Raw genomic sequence first — 13,007 nt, forward strand, 5'->3', positions numbered from 1 at the left:
CACCAGCTCATAACCTAGCCTAGCACTGATCCTGGCCAGATCACATCGACCCACGATACTGGCAGAGACCTCACAGAGTTATAGGTATTTGTTCAATGTGATGTTGCAATTCTGAGAGACCAGGCTAGTCTGGGCCTGACCAAGAATGATATATTCTGTATCTTCTCATCTATGAACAAGCTGTTCTTGAGCCTTATTGACCAATGGATTGCATCTTTGACTTTCACATGCAATATGGCAAACGAATGAGATAAAACATCTAAATTGACAACATTTATTGCATTGAGGCATGATTGCATTTTTAACAACTTATAAGAGTACAAATAAAAACAACAGAATGACATTGAAGACATTGTATAAAGGTTGATCTGATCTTCACAATTGACTCAAGAAAATCAAACCTTTCTAAAGCACAAGCCTTTTCATTGGTTCATCCGTTTTCCCAAACAACATACCATTTTAAATTAATCATCCTTTCAAAAACAGTCCATTGTTGTTAATTGACATATTTATCGTGGTTTGACGTAATCAATCAAAAATCAGTAATCATTATCACAAAATGGAAGCCAATCACCCAGTGAGAGAATTCAGATTTCCTCAGTATATTCTGAACAGACTCATTAATAGAGTTCAATCAAATGTAAGATTGGCAGAATGAAATGAAAAACTTGAACAAAACCGTGAGTGTCTACGAAGGCTGTGGTGTTGCTGTCAAATAGTGGTGTGTGCACGCTGAATCTGTGACATTACATGTTTTATGGAACAAGGGAAAATAGCATTCTGATGCACAGCAGAAATATTTTCTATCCTCAAACATACCTGTTGTCACTCAAAGTGCATATGCTTGGGTATTCTGATTGAGGCATTTCAGTTCATTTCTGTCCCTCTTTCTGCTTAGCCTATGACACACGACACATGGCCATCTAGGCTCTTATCGTAGACTCTAATCGAGATATATATATATATATATTTTAAATTGATTACTTGAAAAACACATTGAAATTGGATCAATAGGTTTGACTATGACCCAACACTAAGTACTGCATTTGACTTCATTGACTTCTCTAGTCAGCGATCAAATCAGAAATATAGATCTTCATAAAGTCATAAAAGTACAGCATAGATCTCCCAAAAACATAATGCAAAAGAACAAACAAGAAAAAAATACATTTGATGTATATAAGATTTCATGAGGCTAATGTAGAAAAATAGTCGTCTGTATGTAGGTCTGCCCCACAAGCCAACAGAGTGCATATCTGTTTGGAGTGTGGAGCACATAGCAGAAGGTAAGACCAATAGTGTTTCATTGTCTTGTGAAACAAATACAACATGCTCCTTCAAACCACAACAACCCAGTCTTTAACCATAGTCTGAAGGAACTGCATGGACAGGACATGAATGACCAGCAGTCTCCTGAATCCCCTGTCCCAGCATTTACTATAAGGAAGTCGTGGCTAGGGCCTGAATCCCTTGGCTAAGGGGTGGCGTAAGCATTGGTTCAACAGTGGTTGGTTTGTCACAGGTAGGCCTCAGCCCTCTCCCAGGGTTGTATCTCTGAGAAGAATCCTTCACACAGACCAAAGCCCTGATCCAGAGTCTGAGGGATGGCCTGCACTTCCTCCTTCATCTCCTCCCAGGGGTGCACCTCCTGCTGCTCTGGGAACAGAGTCACCTCCTCAAACTGGTGCAGGTGGGTCTGTAACAACTGATCCTGGTTCAGCTGCTGTTGTTGAATGTAAAGGTTCCCTATGTTACTACTATTACATCCCACTGAGCCACTCAGCTCCATGTAGCCATAAGAGTCATGGGTCTGGGTCTGGTTCTGGGTCTGGTTGTCCCCCTCTCCACACCACCTCCCCAGCCCGACAGAGTGCCTCTCCTGCAGGGTCAGATCCAGCTCGCAGCCCAGGGAGCTCAGAGCAGTGTTGATGTCCAGGTCTTCGAATGTACTGCAGTTTCCACTGAGGACATCGTCAAACGCAGATGCAAGGTCAAAATCTCCCCTCAGAACTACATCTGCACTGTGGGCCTCTGTAGCTAACAGTGGGGATCTGGGTGTCCCCGCCATCTTGCTGTTTTGCCTTGGAGAAGGTTGTTTACGCTTGTTGCCGGCTCCAGCTCCTTGGTAGTGGTAGCCATCTTGGCCCTGCTGAGTGGCTCTGTGGTAGCCAGTTTCCTGGTTGTGTAGGAGCTTGCTCTGCCTGTGGGTGTTGTAGTGGCTGGAGGACATTCTCCTTCTCTTGAAGACTCCGTTGACGAACATGTCAGCGTACTGAGGGTCGATCTGCCAGAAGCCTCCTTTCCCTGGTTCATCCTTCTGCCGCGGAACTTTCATGAAGCACTTGTTGAGCGAGAGGTTATGGCGGATAGAGTTCTGAGAGGGCGAGGGGAGAAGAAACAAATGTGTTAAATCCATGTTAAATGTGTATTTAATTTAATATAATGTATGAATAGTGTGTGTGTCAAATAGAGAGAGGGAGAAAGAGAAAGGCATTTACGGGAGAGGCGGAGGAGGTATTGTTGTTGTTTGTGTAGGAAAGCAAATGCACCTAATGAGGCTTTCTAGTGTAGAGTTCTGTGCATTTCAAACATGATCAGCCGTGCTTGGCTGCCAAGGGAGCTCTCACAGGGATCCTCATTAACACACACGCACACATGCGCGCGCGCACACACACACACACACACACACACACACACACACACACACACACACACACACACACACACCTCCCTGGAGCAATATAGCACTTGTGCTTGGCCCCCTGAGAAAGAAGCCTGACAGAGATTTCTTGGAGGGTAGAAATTGCAGAGATGTTCTGTGATTTGAAATGTAAATGAAAATGAATATGACTAGGCTAGTCAAGCTGTGTCATACATAATAGAATACAGTGTAAGTTACTGTTAGACTAGATGATTATGAGAAATAATAGGATAAATGGGTTTTAAATGTATGTTGTAAAAGTGCATTAATATTCTCACAACCAAACAACAGGTTTAATATGCATTTGGCAAACCTTTTGCTCCCCCTTCTCCCCCTCTCTTCTCTCCCTGTCACCATTTAGCTAATCAATAATAGAGAGACAGAGGAGAGCCGGGTCATTTACCTGCCAGCTGGGCTCAGCATGTCTGTAGTAGCAGAAGTTGTCTGTGATCCAGTTATAGATGGTGGAAAGAGTCACCTTGGGCTTCTTGCTGGCCTGCATGGCCATACAGATGAGAGAGGCATAGGAATAAGGCGGTTTGACTTTGGGGTTCGTTTTAAAGTCAATCTCCTCTGGTGGGATGATCTGCGTGATGTGGTGGTTGAGGTGAGGGTAGGTTGTGGTTTGGTGGTGTGGATAATTCACCAAACGCGCGTCGGTGGAGTTACTGCCAGAGGTAACGGGGCTCCCGAGGCAGAGAGGCATCCCGGTAGCGGCCGTGTCCCCTGCTGGAGGGCTAGACGGGGAGTCGGTGCCCGGGGGGTACAAGCGCTGGTGGTAGCAGACCAGGTGCTGTGAGGGGCAACAGGAGCCGGTGCCGGTGGATCTTTCTGAGTTAGTGCTGAGGATGGAGAAGTTCTGAAGCCAGTGGAGGCTGGTCAGGCTGTCGTCCAGGTGCACTGACCCGGCTGCGGTGTCCTGGTTCTCCGGCTGTAATTTCAGACATTTCTCCTTAAACTTGGAGGCGATCTCCGGACTCATCAGGACAGGCATTCTGAGCGTGACGCACGAGACGGTCACCCGCAAAAATGTGAAAATTTTGTAGGACTGTTCAATGAGATGTCCTGCACAAAACAAATATTGAAAAACACATACACATTCTAATTTGATCCACTACCCCCATTACAGTATTAAAAACACACCATTAAAAAAATTGGCTATTTGGCTCAACATGCCAACGTGTCAAAACGTGATTCGAAAATGTAATAAATTGATCATAGTACAGAAGATAGCCTATATCCTTACCTCAATGACAGGTCAGCGATGATGCTCGGGAACAGTTTGCACCTGTTGCAACCGTCAGTCGATCCGTCCCTGTGCTCTATTCCCAAAGGACTTCAGCGAAGCACTATCCTCTGCGCAACAAGAGTAGAGGGGGAAGGCTCACCAAAGTAGGATCCAGCTGTTCATTTAAAAATCCATCAGATTATTTCATCCATTTCAGTCGTTTTTGCATAATCCTAATTATTTAATTCCCGGCCAGTTGCTTTACGGAATGATACATGAAAAGGTCTGGGTGCTGGAAGGTTTTTGGATGCTCATAATAAAGGTGGAGAGACTGCCCACAAGCCCTTTAAACGTATTGGACGTCTCTGATTGGCTGGTTCCTTTCTCTCCAGGTTTCACTTGGCTTGTCAGACACTGCTGACGTTCATGGGGATATGAGGAGCGCGCTGAACTGCATATTCAACCTCCGAATTGATGTAGCATACGCATAATTATATCCACAGAAGGCTAGCCTATGTTAAAGGGGGAAATCATCTGAAGTTGTTATATCAATTTCTGGACGTATAAATGATATGTAGGCCTACCAATGGATTCTAAAATGATATACATACATGCATCATGAGCTTAGTTCAAATGTAGTAGCCCCTCAGAACCAGATATATAAGCTTGTTTTACTCCAATGTTGGTAAACAAAGTAAATGTTAACAAACACTATATAGCCTCAAAACATGGTTAAAACTATAGTTGTGATATCAGGGATGGTCAGTCCTTGCATCCATAGCTCTGTCTATGAATTTGAGAGTGGTTTCATTTCTCTGCCCAAGCTTTTTACCGAAACAGGGGCGGGGAAAACGCTTTCTTGTAGTTTAAACTGATTATTGCCCCTTTAAGGTTAAATCTCGGAATACAAAAAATACCACAAAATCAACAACACTTGGCCATCTCGTTCTTCTTTCCTAAAGGCTATTGTTGTCCCGACCCCAAACGTCATCCATAACCCGTTGAGAGCGATTTGGCGCGACAGTCCTCCCGTGGAGCGCTGAAACGTCGCGCCACATGTCCCGCGCTTGTACTGCACTTTACCCTCAATATTCCATACATTTAGTCCACATTTAATAACTAACCCCTTATTTACTGTAAACTATCAAATAGCTCCATTCAACTGCAGAGGGAAATATGAGAAGAAATTCCTACACAAGTGCATCAAACTATAATAAAGCATAGAAATCTGAATTGTTTTTGTTTAGTTTAATTTACATGCCATGAATATCAGTCTTCAAACAACATAATGGTTTTGAAATAAAATCCAAAATGACTCAAGTTGTACAATTCAAATGTTATTTGTTACCTGCTTTGTAAACAACAGGTAAACTAAAGGGAAGTGCTTAGCCTACTTATACAGCCCTTCCCAACAATGCAGAGAGAAAGAGAAATAATAGAAATACAAGGCAACAGTAAACATGTAATCCCCAACGAAAGGGCGAATTGAGATAACTGAAATGTGTTTGTGTGTGATGACTGATTATCCTTGACATTGACCAGATACTCAAGTGGCCTCTCTAACAATGAAAATAAATGTCTTCAAAAATGGAAGGCAGTTAGTTACCCTGGGTACCAGTCTCTTTAGCTAATCCACCCCCTGTTCTCCATGTCATGTGCCAAAGAGACTTCAAATATGAACATTTTCATTAATCAGTTCGATGAGAATAGAGGATTTGATTAAGCAATAAAGCTTGAAGGGTTGTGGTATATGGCCAGTATACCATGACTAAGGGCTGTTTTTATGCACAGCGCAATGCGGAGAGCCTGAATACTACAGCCCTTAGATGTGATATGTTGGCTATATACCACAAACCATTAGGTGCCTAATTGCTATTGTAGACTGGTTACCAACATAAATAGAGCGGTAAAAACAAATGTTTTGTCATACCCACGGTATATGGTCAGGTATATGTTTTTTTTTTACTACAGTACTGCCATTGGTGAATTATAAAGATTTTGAATCCATGAGATAGATATTGGATCAAAATTAAACCTTGACAATACAGACATAAGGTAATTCCATTCCACTCTCAAATGCTTTTTCAGCCTCAAGGGACACTGCAACATTTGGGGTCGTAAGATCATTAGCATGAAAAAGAAAGACTTAAATTAAAATATACTTAAATGAACAGATGAGAGACGACCCTGCAGAAAACCAGTTTGGTCTGTGTGTATGTGACGGTAGGCGCAGAGTTAATATTTTAGCAATCAATTTATAATCAACAGAAAAGTGACTGGTCTATGGGAGGAGCACAATGTATGATCTTAATCTTTATTGTTTCAGTAAAGTAAAAGCTGCAACATGTAAGTATGAGGAAGCTGTTTTTTACTATAGACAGACCTTGATCATAGGAAGAAAAAGAGGCATAAACCACTCAGAGAATTGCCTATAGAATTCTATAGGTAACCAATCTAATCCCAATGTCTTTTCATTTTGGAGGGAACCCATAGCATCTGATAGCTCCTCAGTAATAATGTCTTGATATAAATTTAGCCGTGCTTCTTTAGGGCTAGGCCCCTTTTTTCTCCACTTGCTGTCTGAATGACGTGCCCAAAGTAAACTGCCTGTAGCTCAGGCCCTGAAGCCAGGATATGTATATAATTGGTACCAATGGAAAGAAAACACTTTGAAGTTTGTAGAAATGTTCAAATAATGTAGGAGAATATAACACAATAGATATGGTAGGAGAAAATCCAAAGAAAAACCAACCAGAATTTTTTTTTTTGAGACCAACCTTTTATAAATTCAAGAGAAAGGTCATATTGAAATTTAGCTCCCTGGATGCAATTCCTATGGTTTCCACAGGGTGTCAGCAGTCTATGTTCAAGGTTTCAGGCTTGTAACTTCAAAAACAAATAAGAAATATCATTTTTAGCAGAAGGACACAGTCTTGGAAATTTGTGTTTGCTCGCGCCATGAAGACAGGACGCACCTGCTAAAATCGGTTTCCTATTGAACATACTTCTTTCCGTAAGAAATATTATAGTTTGATTACATTTTAGGGTATCTGAGGAGTAACTGGAAATGTATTTTGACTTGTTGAAGCAGAGTTTCGGATTCCTTTCTCTGCATGATGAATGAGTGGATTACTCAAATCGATGGCACCAACTCAACTGACTTTCTGGGATATAAAGAAGGATTTTATCTAACTAAACGACACAACATGTTATAGCTGGGACCCTTTGGATGAAAAATCAGTGGACGATTTTCAAAAAGTAAGTGAATATTTAATCATTATTCGTGAATGTATAAAACCTGTGACAGTGGAAAAATATTTTGATTTGGGGCGCCATCCTCAAACAATCGCATGGCATGTTTTTGCTGTAATATCTACTGTAAATCAGTCAGTGCAGTTAGATTAACAAGAATGTAAGCTTTCAGCCAATATAAGACACATATGTACATAAATGTTGAAAATCCATATTATTTATGATTATTTATATGAATTGCGCGCCCTCCAGTTTCACCGAAAGTTGTCCCGGGACCCCTAGCCCTAAGTTATAAAGTTGGTATATTGATATCCTTCAGGAAGGCATTAAAGAGTCTGAGTTACATTGCAAACTAGATGAGTACAAGTCTTCATAGAATAGTCTAAACGTTTCATTAATTTGAAGTGGATCAACTGTTGAATCTAACACTACCCTTCTAATGAACACGATGGGAGACAAAGAGTTGGTTTCAAGCGCAGGGCACAGCAGGTGCTTATTTGTAAAGGACCACAGGAGGAGGCAGGTAGCTGGGTCCAGGGGCAGGCAGAAGGTCATACACAGGGGATCCAAAAAGGCAAGAGTACAGGCAGGGAAAAGGCTAGTAATGTCGTTTGGGAGATCAGGCAATAGGTTGATAACAGGAAATCCGATAGGCTAAAGTAAAACATACAATACCTCACAATGATGGGATGCAAAGAACTGAACTAAATAGTGTGTGATAATGACATACAGGTGTGTGAACAGGTGATCAGAATTCAGGTGATTGGGATCTGGAGAGTGAGCTACGTTCAGGGGATCTTTGTGTTTGAGAGTGTGGGCTGGAAAGTGGTCTGGAAAGTGAGCTGCGTTCAGGGGATCTACATGATTGAGAGTGTGGGCTGGAAAGTGGTCTGGAAAGTGAGCTGCGTTCAGGGGATCTACATGATTGAGAGTGTGGGCTGGAAAGTGGTCTGGAAAGTGAGCTGCGTTCAGGGGATCTACATGATTGAGAGTGTGGGCTGGAAAGTGGTCTGGAAAGTGAGCTGCGTTCAGGAGATCTACATGATTGAGAGTGTGGGCTGGAAAGTGGTCTGGAATGTGAGCTGCGTTCAGGGGATCTACATGATTGAGAGTGTGAGTTGGAAGCAGACCTTACAGCCATCCTTTCTTCTGTTTCTTTCTTTCTTTGCCAAGCCAGTAACTTGCCAGCCATTTCACCTTGTTCTACATATCTTTGTTTTGTTTTTAAAATAGATAGTTCTATAGAGTGAATATATCAAGGTGTTGTATCTCATATTTTAATTCTCTAGTTGGCGAAGTGTGATAGATTCTTTAGTAACCGAATGCAGATTCTCCAAGTGTTTTATCTCCTTTTCAATATATTTGAATGCATATTTTGTTTTCCTTTTTAGAGAATAAGCAAATGCTATGTTGTTCCCTCTAAAGTACACTTTCAGGGTATCCCAGACCTTTCAAGGCATACTGCTGTGTTCCCGTGCACTTCACATGAACATAATCAATACATTCATGATTTACTAGTAATGATATGTTGAATTTCCAAGACTTTGGTGTCAAAGGAGGTTCTGCAAATTCAATTGCAATAAACAGGACAGAGGGGCCAGATAGGATTCTAGGATACTAAACACAATTTGAAATCTTGGAGAAAAATGTTTTTTGGAACAAAGAACAAATGTATTGTTGAATAGGATTTGTGTACACTAGAATAAAAAATAGCCTTTCATTAGGATGTTGAGCTCCATACTTCTTGAAGTCCCAAATCTTGAGTGTTATGGACAAGTACTATAGACATATTGGACAATGATTGGACATTAGTCGATGATTTATCAAAAATGGCACCCCCCCCCCCCCACACACACACACACACTTGGGGTCATCATGATTAGGGAAGTAGCAGTTTAGTAAGATGACCTCAGACTTAATTTATTCTGGGGAAAAATACATATTTTGTCTGATCAGGATGGCAGCACCTCTGTGTCAGATGTAAAAGAGGAATAGAAAACTTTCAACCTATCCAGATCAAAGTTGCTCATGAGCAGGTGGTAAGAGATTAGTCTTTTGTAGAAAAGCGGTCTACTCTCTTTTTATTCAAATAACACCATATTTTTTTATTTTTCAAAGTGCTATCCAAACCATTGACATTATGGCTCACAAAGTTGTATTTGAGCACTTAATTTTCAAATTCATAATCATCTTAGGAGTCACATAATAAACACAGGAAAGAAAAACAAAATAACAACACAACATAACACAATAAGCACATATAACAAGCAAGACATGAGGGGGAAAAAGTCCCCCTCCCCCACTCACAATTGCAGCTGCCTGAGAATGCTGCTCCCCCCCCCCCCCCCCCCGTACAGATGCAGGGTTGTGGCATAACAAGGTGCTTAGCATCCGTCTCCTAATGTGAAACATGAATTACTAAAGAAATTAGCCGTCTAAATAAAAACATTTTCATTTTATTTAAGTGCTATATTATTAGCGAATACAAAAAACACTATGCACAAATGCTGATCTTAGGCTGCCTGCTTGAGATGTTCATTCATGTCAGTGTTCTTACGAAGCATCCCAATGAGCAGCGCCTGCATGGCTTAATTAAATATTTTTTTAAACTCGGCAGAGGAAAATTGTCAATTTACTTTCCCAGTTCACTCCCACCCCATTTGTATAACGGCCAATTAGCAAAAGTGAAACGCTACTAGATATTGTATAGGCATAGATTATTTCGATTGTCATAACCATATACTTAACAGGGCTCCAAACAAACAAAATGATTTAATTCTTGGCAGATCATCTGTTCAAACACAACAAGTCTCAATTATTAGACCAAATCTCAGTAAATTAGAACTAGTCGGAGTGGTCTGCACAATGTCCATAACCAGAGAATTGATTGTTCATTATTGCCCCCAAAAATGATAATAATAGCACCCAAAAATAGAAATAGCTTGTTGATCATTTGGCCCTATCAACAGACTCAGATGGAATCTACAGAATAATTAGATCTATCGTCTGATAGGTCATTAGCCTAATTAGCTAATACAACAAAAGAAAAAGCATCAGTGAAGCATTTCGGCCGAACAGCCAGTGGCGATTTTAGCATGTAAATCTTGGTTGGGCAAACTCCATTTTTTTTAGTTGTATGACAGCAAAGCCACTACACAACACAACACAACACTACACAATACATGAATTGCACTATAATGTGATAAATTGTGCCCACAAACTGTTAGGGCCTACATAAAGCTGTCCCAACAGCAGAGCTTTCTTTTTAGCACCTTTGAGTGAATCCTTACCACTGCTACACCTGCCTAACAGCGCAGCTAAGACTAACATAGTCAACATAACTATTTGTCCAGCACTTTTGAAATGTACAGTGACAGAATTCAGAACATGGACTGTTCTTACAGTATTCTCCCTGTACACCAAGTCAGAACTGTAGGATATATAAAGGAGGCATATAAGCAGACAATGAAAGCTCCTACAACATTCAATGATTACATTTCTCTAAACAGGCTATATGCTACATGTGCACCACCAAATTAGAACAGTAGGCTAAGTTATGAGAGGGAAAGGGACCAAATTATTAGGATGAGGCACATGGGCTACTAACAGCTTACTACACAACATACTGTTAGTATTACTTTCTTAGCTACAGTATACATATCTCCCTGGCATATTACATAATTTATGCAGCAGCATACAAGGCATTTTTGGACTCACCATTGTGTTGTACTCACTTGTACAGGAAGGTGGTGCGGCAGTCCTACTTGTGGCCAAATTTTGTCATGATACTTGATCATCAAAGTCTGGCATTCTCTGGATTTATGGGGCTTTCAAGACAACTGGGAACTCTGAAAAAAACAAGGTCGAAATCACGACATCAGTGATCTTCAGGTCGGAGCTTTAGAAAGACGTCCGAGTTCCTGACTTGGAATTCCGAGTTGGATGATCATTCAAAATGTATATTCCCAGTCGGAACACATTTCTTCCCAAGTTCCCAGCTGTCTTGAACTCCCTGAAATCGGAGATTTCCCTGTTCCGAGTTTCCAGTTGTTGTGAACGCGCAAAAAGGCATGCTGGATTGACAGCATGGCCAATGTATTCAACCTTTTCTGGCCCATGGGGTTGCGTGTGAATGTTTATCCTTTTAACGTGGAAAATAGATGAATTAAATCCAGACTTGGACCACACACCCTCTCCACTGAATAGCAGGAGAAGCAAAACAGTGATGCATGCAGTTAGCCACTGATTCCTTCCAAACCATTCATTGTTGAATTTGCGATTTCGTACTTGTTGTGTTATGTTTATGTCCAATGGCCAATGAGCACTGCTACGTTAGTTTTATCTGTGGCCAATGACCTTGAGCCTTCTTGGATGGACACTTCTAAATGTAAATCTATGGCAGCACCCAAGGAGGCTTAAACTTTCTAGCTCTCCCTGTAGATATTGTGGTGAGGTAATGTGACAGAACACAGAACACTGAGCCAATCACAGTGCAACTGGAGATGTACCAACCCCTATGCTCTGTATTTTCCGCTGGCTGGCCCTCCACCACAGAAAGCACAGAGCTAGGCTGTCTGTATGCAGCTTTATAACTCAATATATTTTTTTTTTAACATTATTTACATTATATGTGACACGTATTGATTTCAAAATAACATGCAATAACCGGCTCAGCCCATTCTGGCTGTAGCCTAGGCCTACTTGAATCTTAAGAGGCTGCATAACCCACAAATGAGAGCACCCAAAAATAAAATACATATTTCCATCAGACTGGAAGTGGAGCTAGGCTAATGTCCAAATTATCAGACGGGAGATGGACGGAGCTGTTGCGCATTGGGCCAAGAATTGGTTTGAGTACCATAGTGATTCTCGGTGTCTTTGGAGTCTCTGAAAGATATTGTGATGTCCCGGAAAGTGACAATCAGCCTGCAGGGAAATAGCAGCCCATATCTGACTTTTGTATCCTGCAGGTGGGTATGCACTTTGTTGAACGATGCCCTGTCTTTCATCAGTTCAGCAGAGACATCCAGGTAGATGTGCACTCTCTGGCCCTGGTACTTCAGATTGCCAGCAGCCTCACCAGCCAGCCGCACAATGGTCCGCATCGTCTGACGATTTCCTCAGATCCTCAAAAAGATCTACAGCTGCACCGGAGACAGCATCTTGACTGGCTGCATCACCGCTTGGTATGGCAACTGCTTGGCATTCGATCACAATTTGCTACAGAGGGTAGTGTGTACGGCCCAGTACATCACTGGGGCAGAGCTCCATGCCATCCAGGACCTCTATACCTGGTAGTGTCAAAGGAAGACCCTAAAAATGGTCAAAGACTCCAGCCACCCAACTCATAGAATGTTCTTTCTGCTACCGCACGGCATACGGAACCATGCACCAAGTCTGGAACCAACAGGACCTTGAACAGCTTCTACCCCTAAGCCATAAGACTGCTAAATAGTTAACCAAATAGCTACCCTGACTCTCTGAATTGACCCTTTTTTAACTTACTCTATTGACTCACCACATACGCTGCTGCTACTGTTTATTATCTATTATGTTGCCTAGTCACACATACAGTTGAAGTCGGAAGTTTACATACACTTAGTTTGGAGTCATTAAAACTTATTTTTCAACCACTCCACAAATTTCTTGTTAACAAACTATAGTTTTGGCAAGTCGGTTAGGACATCTACCTTGTGCATGACACAAGTAATTTTCTAACAATTGTTTACAGACAGATTATTTCACTTATAATTCACTGTATCACAATTCCAGGGGGTCAGACGTTTACATACAATAAATTGACTGTGCCTTTAAATAGCTTGGAAA

The 13,007-nt window shown here is 41.5% G+C and overlaps 1 protein-coding gene across 1 annotated transcript; it reads right to left on the reverse strand.

The window, feature by feature from the left end:
• Nucleotides 1-260: 260 nt before the first annotated feature.
• foxj1b (forkhead box J1b) lies at nt 261-4,202 on the reverse strand. Its single transcript, XM_064950512.1, has 3 exons — nt 3,948-4,202; nt 3,105-3,766; nt 261-2,374 (listed from the first exon to the last, which is right to left on the reverse strand). The coding sequence occupies exons 2-3, from the start codon at nt 3,693-3,695 to the stop codon at nt 1,517-1,519; spliced, it is 1,449 nt and encodes a 482-aa protein (XP_064806584.1). The 5' UTR covers nt 3,696-3,766; nt 3,948-4,202; the 3' UTR covers nt 261-1,516.
• Between the last annotated feature and the right edge of the window lie 8,805 nt (nt 4,203-13,007).

The sequence above is a fragment of the Oncorhynchus masou genome, chromosome 31, assembly GCF_036934945.1.
Source record: "Oncorhynchus masou masou isolate Uvic2021 chromosome 31, UVic_Omas_1.1, whole genome shotgun sequence".
NCBI classification, from domain to species: domain Eukaryota; kingdom Metazoa; phylum Chordata; class Actinopteri; order Salmoniformes; family Salmonidae; genus Oncorhynchus; species Oncorhynchus masou.

Excerpts from the sequence above, each read along its gene's own strand:
- foxj1b (XM_064950512.1), bottom strand. The coding sequence starts at position 3,695 with ATGCCTGTCCTGATGAGTCCGGAGATCGCCTCCAAGTTTAAGGAGAAA. Across the intron at positions 2,375-3,104 it reads ATGCTGAGCCCAGCTGGCAG|AACTCTATCCGCCATAACCT; the intron begins GTAAATGACCCG and ends TCGCCCTCTCAG.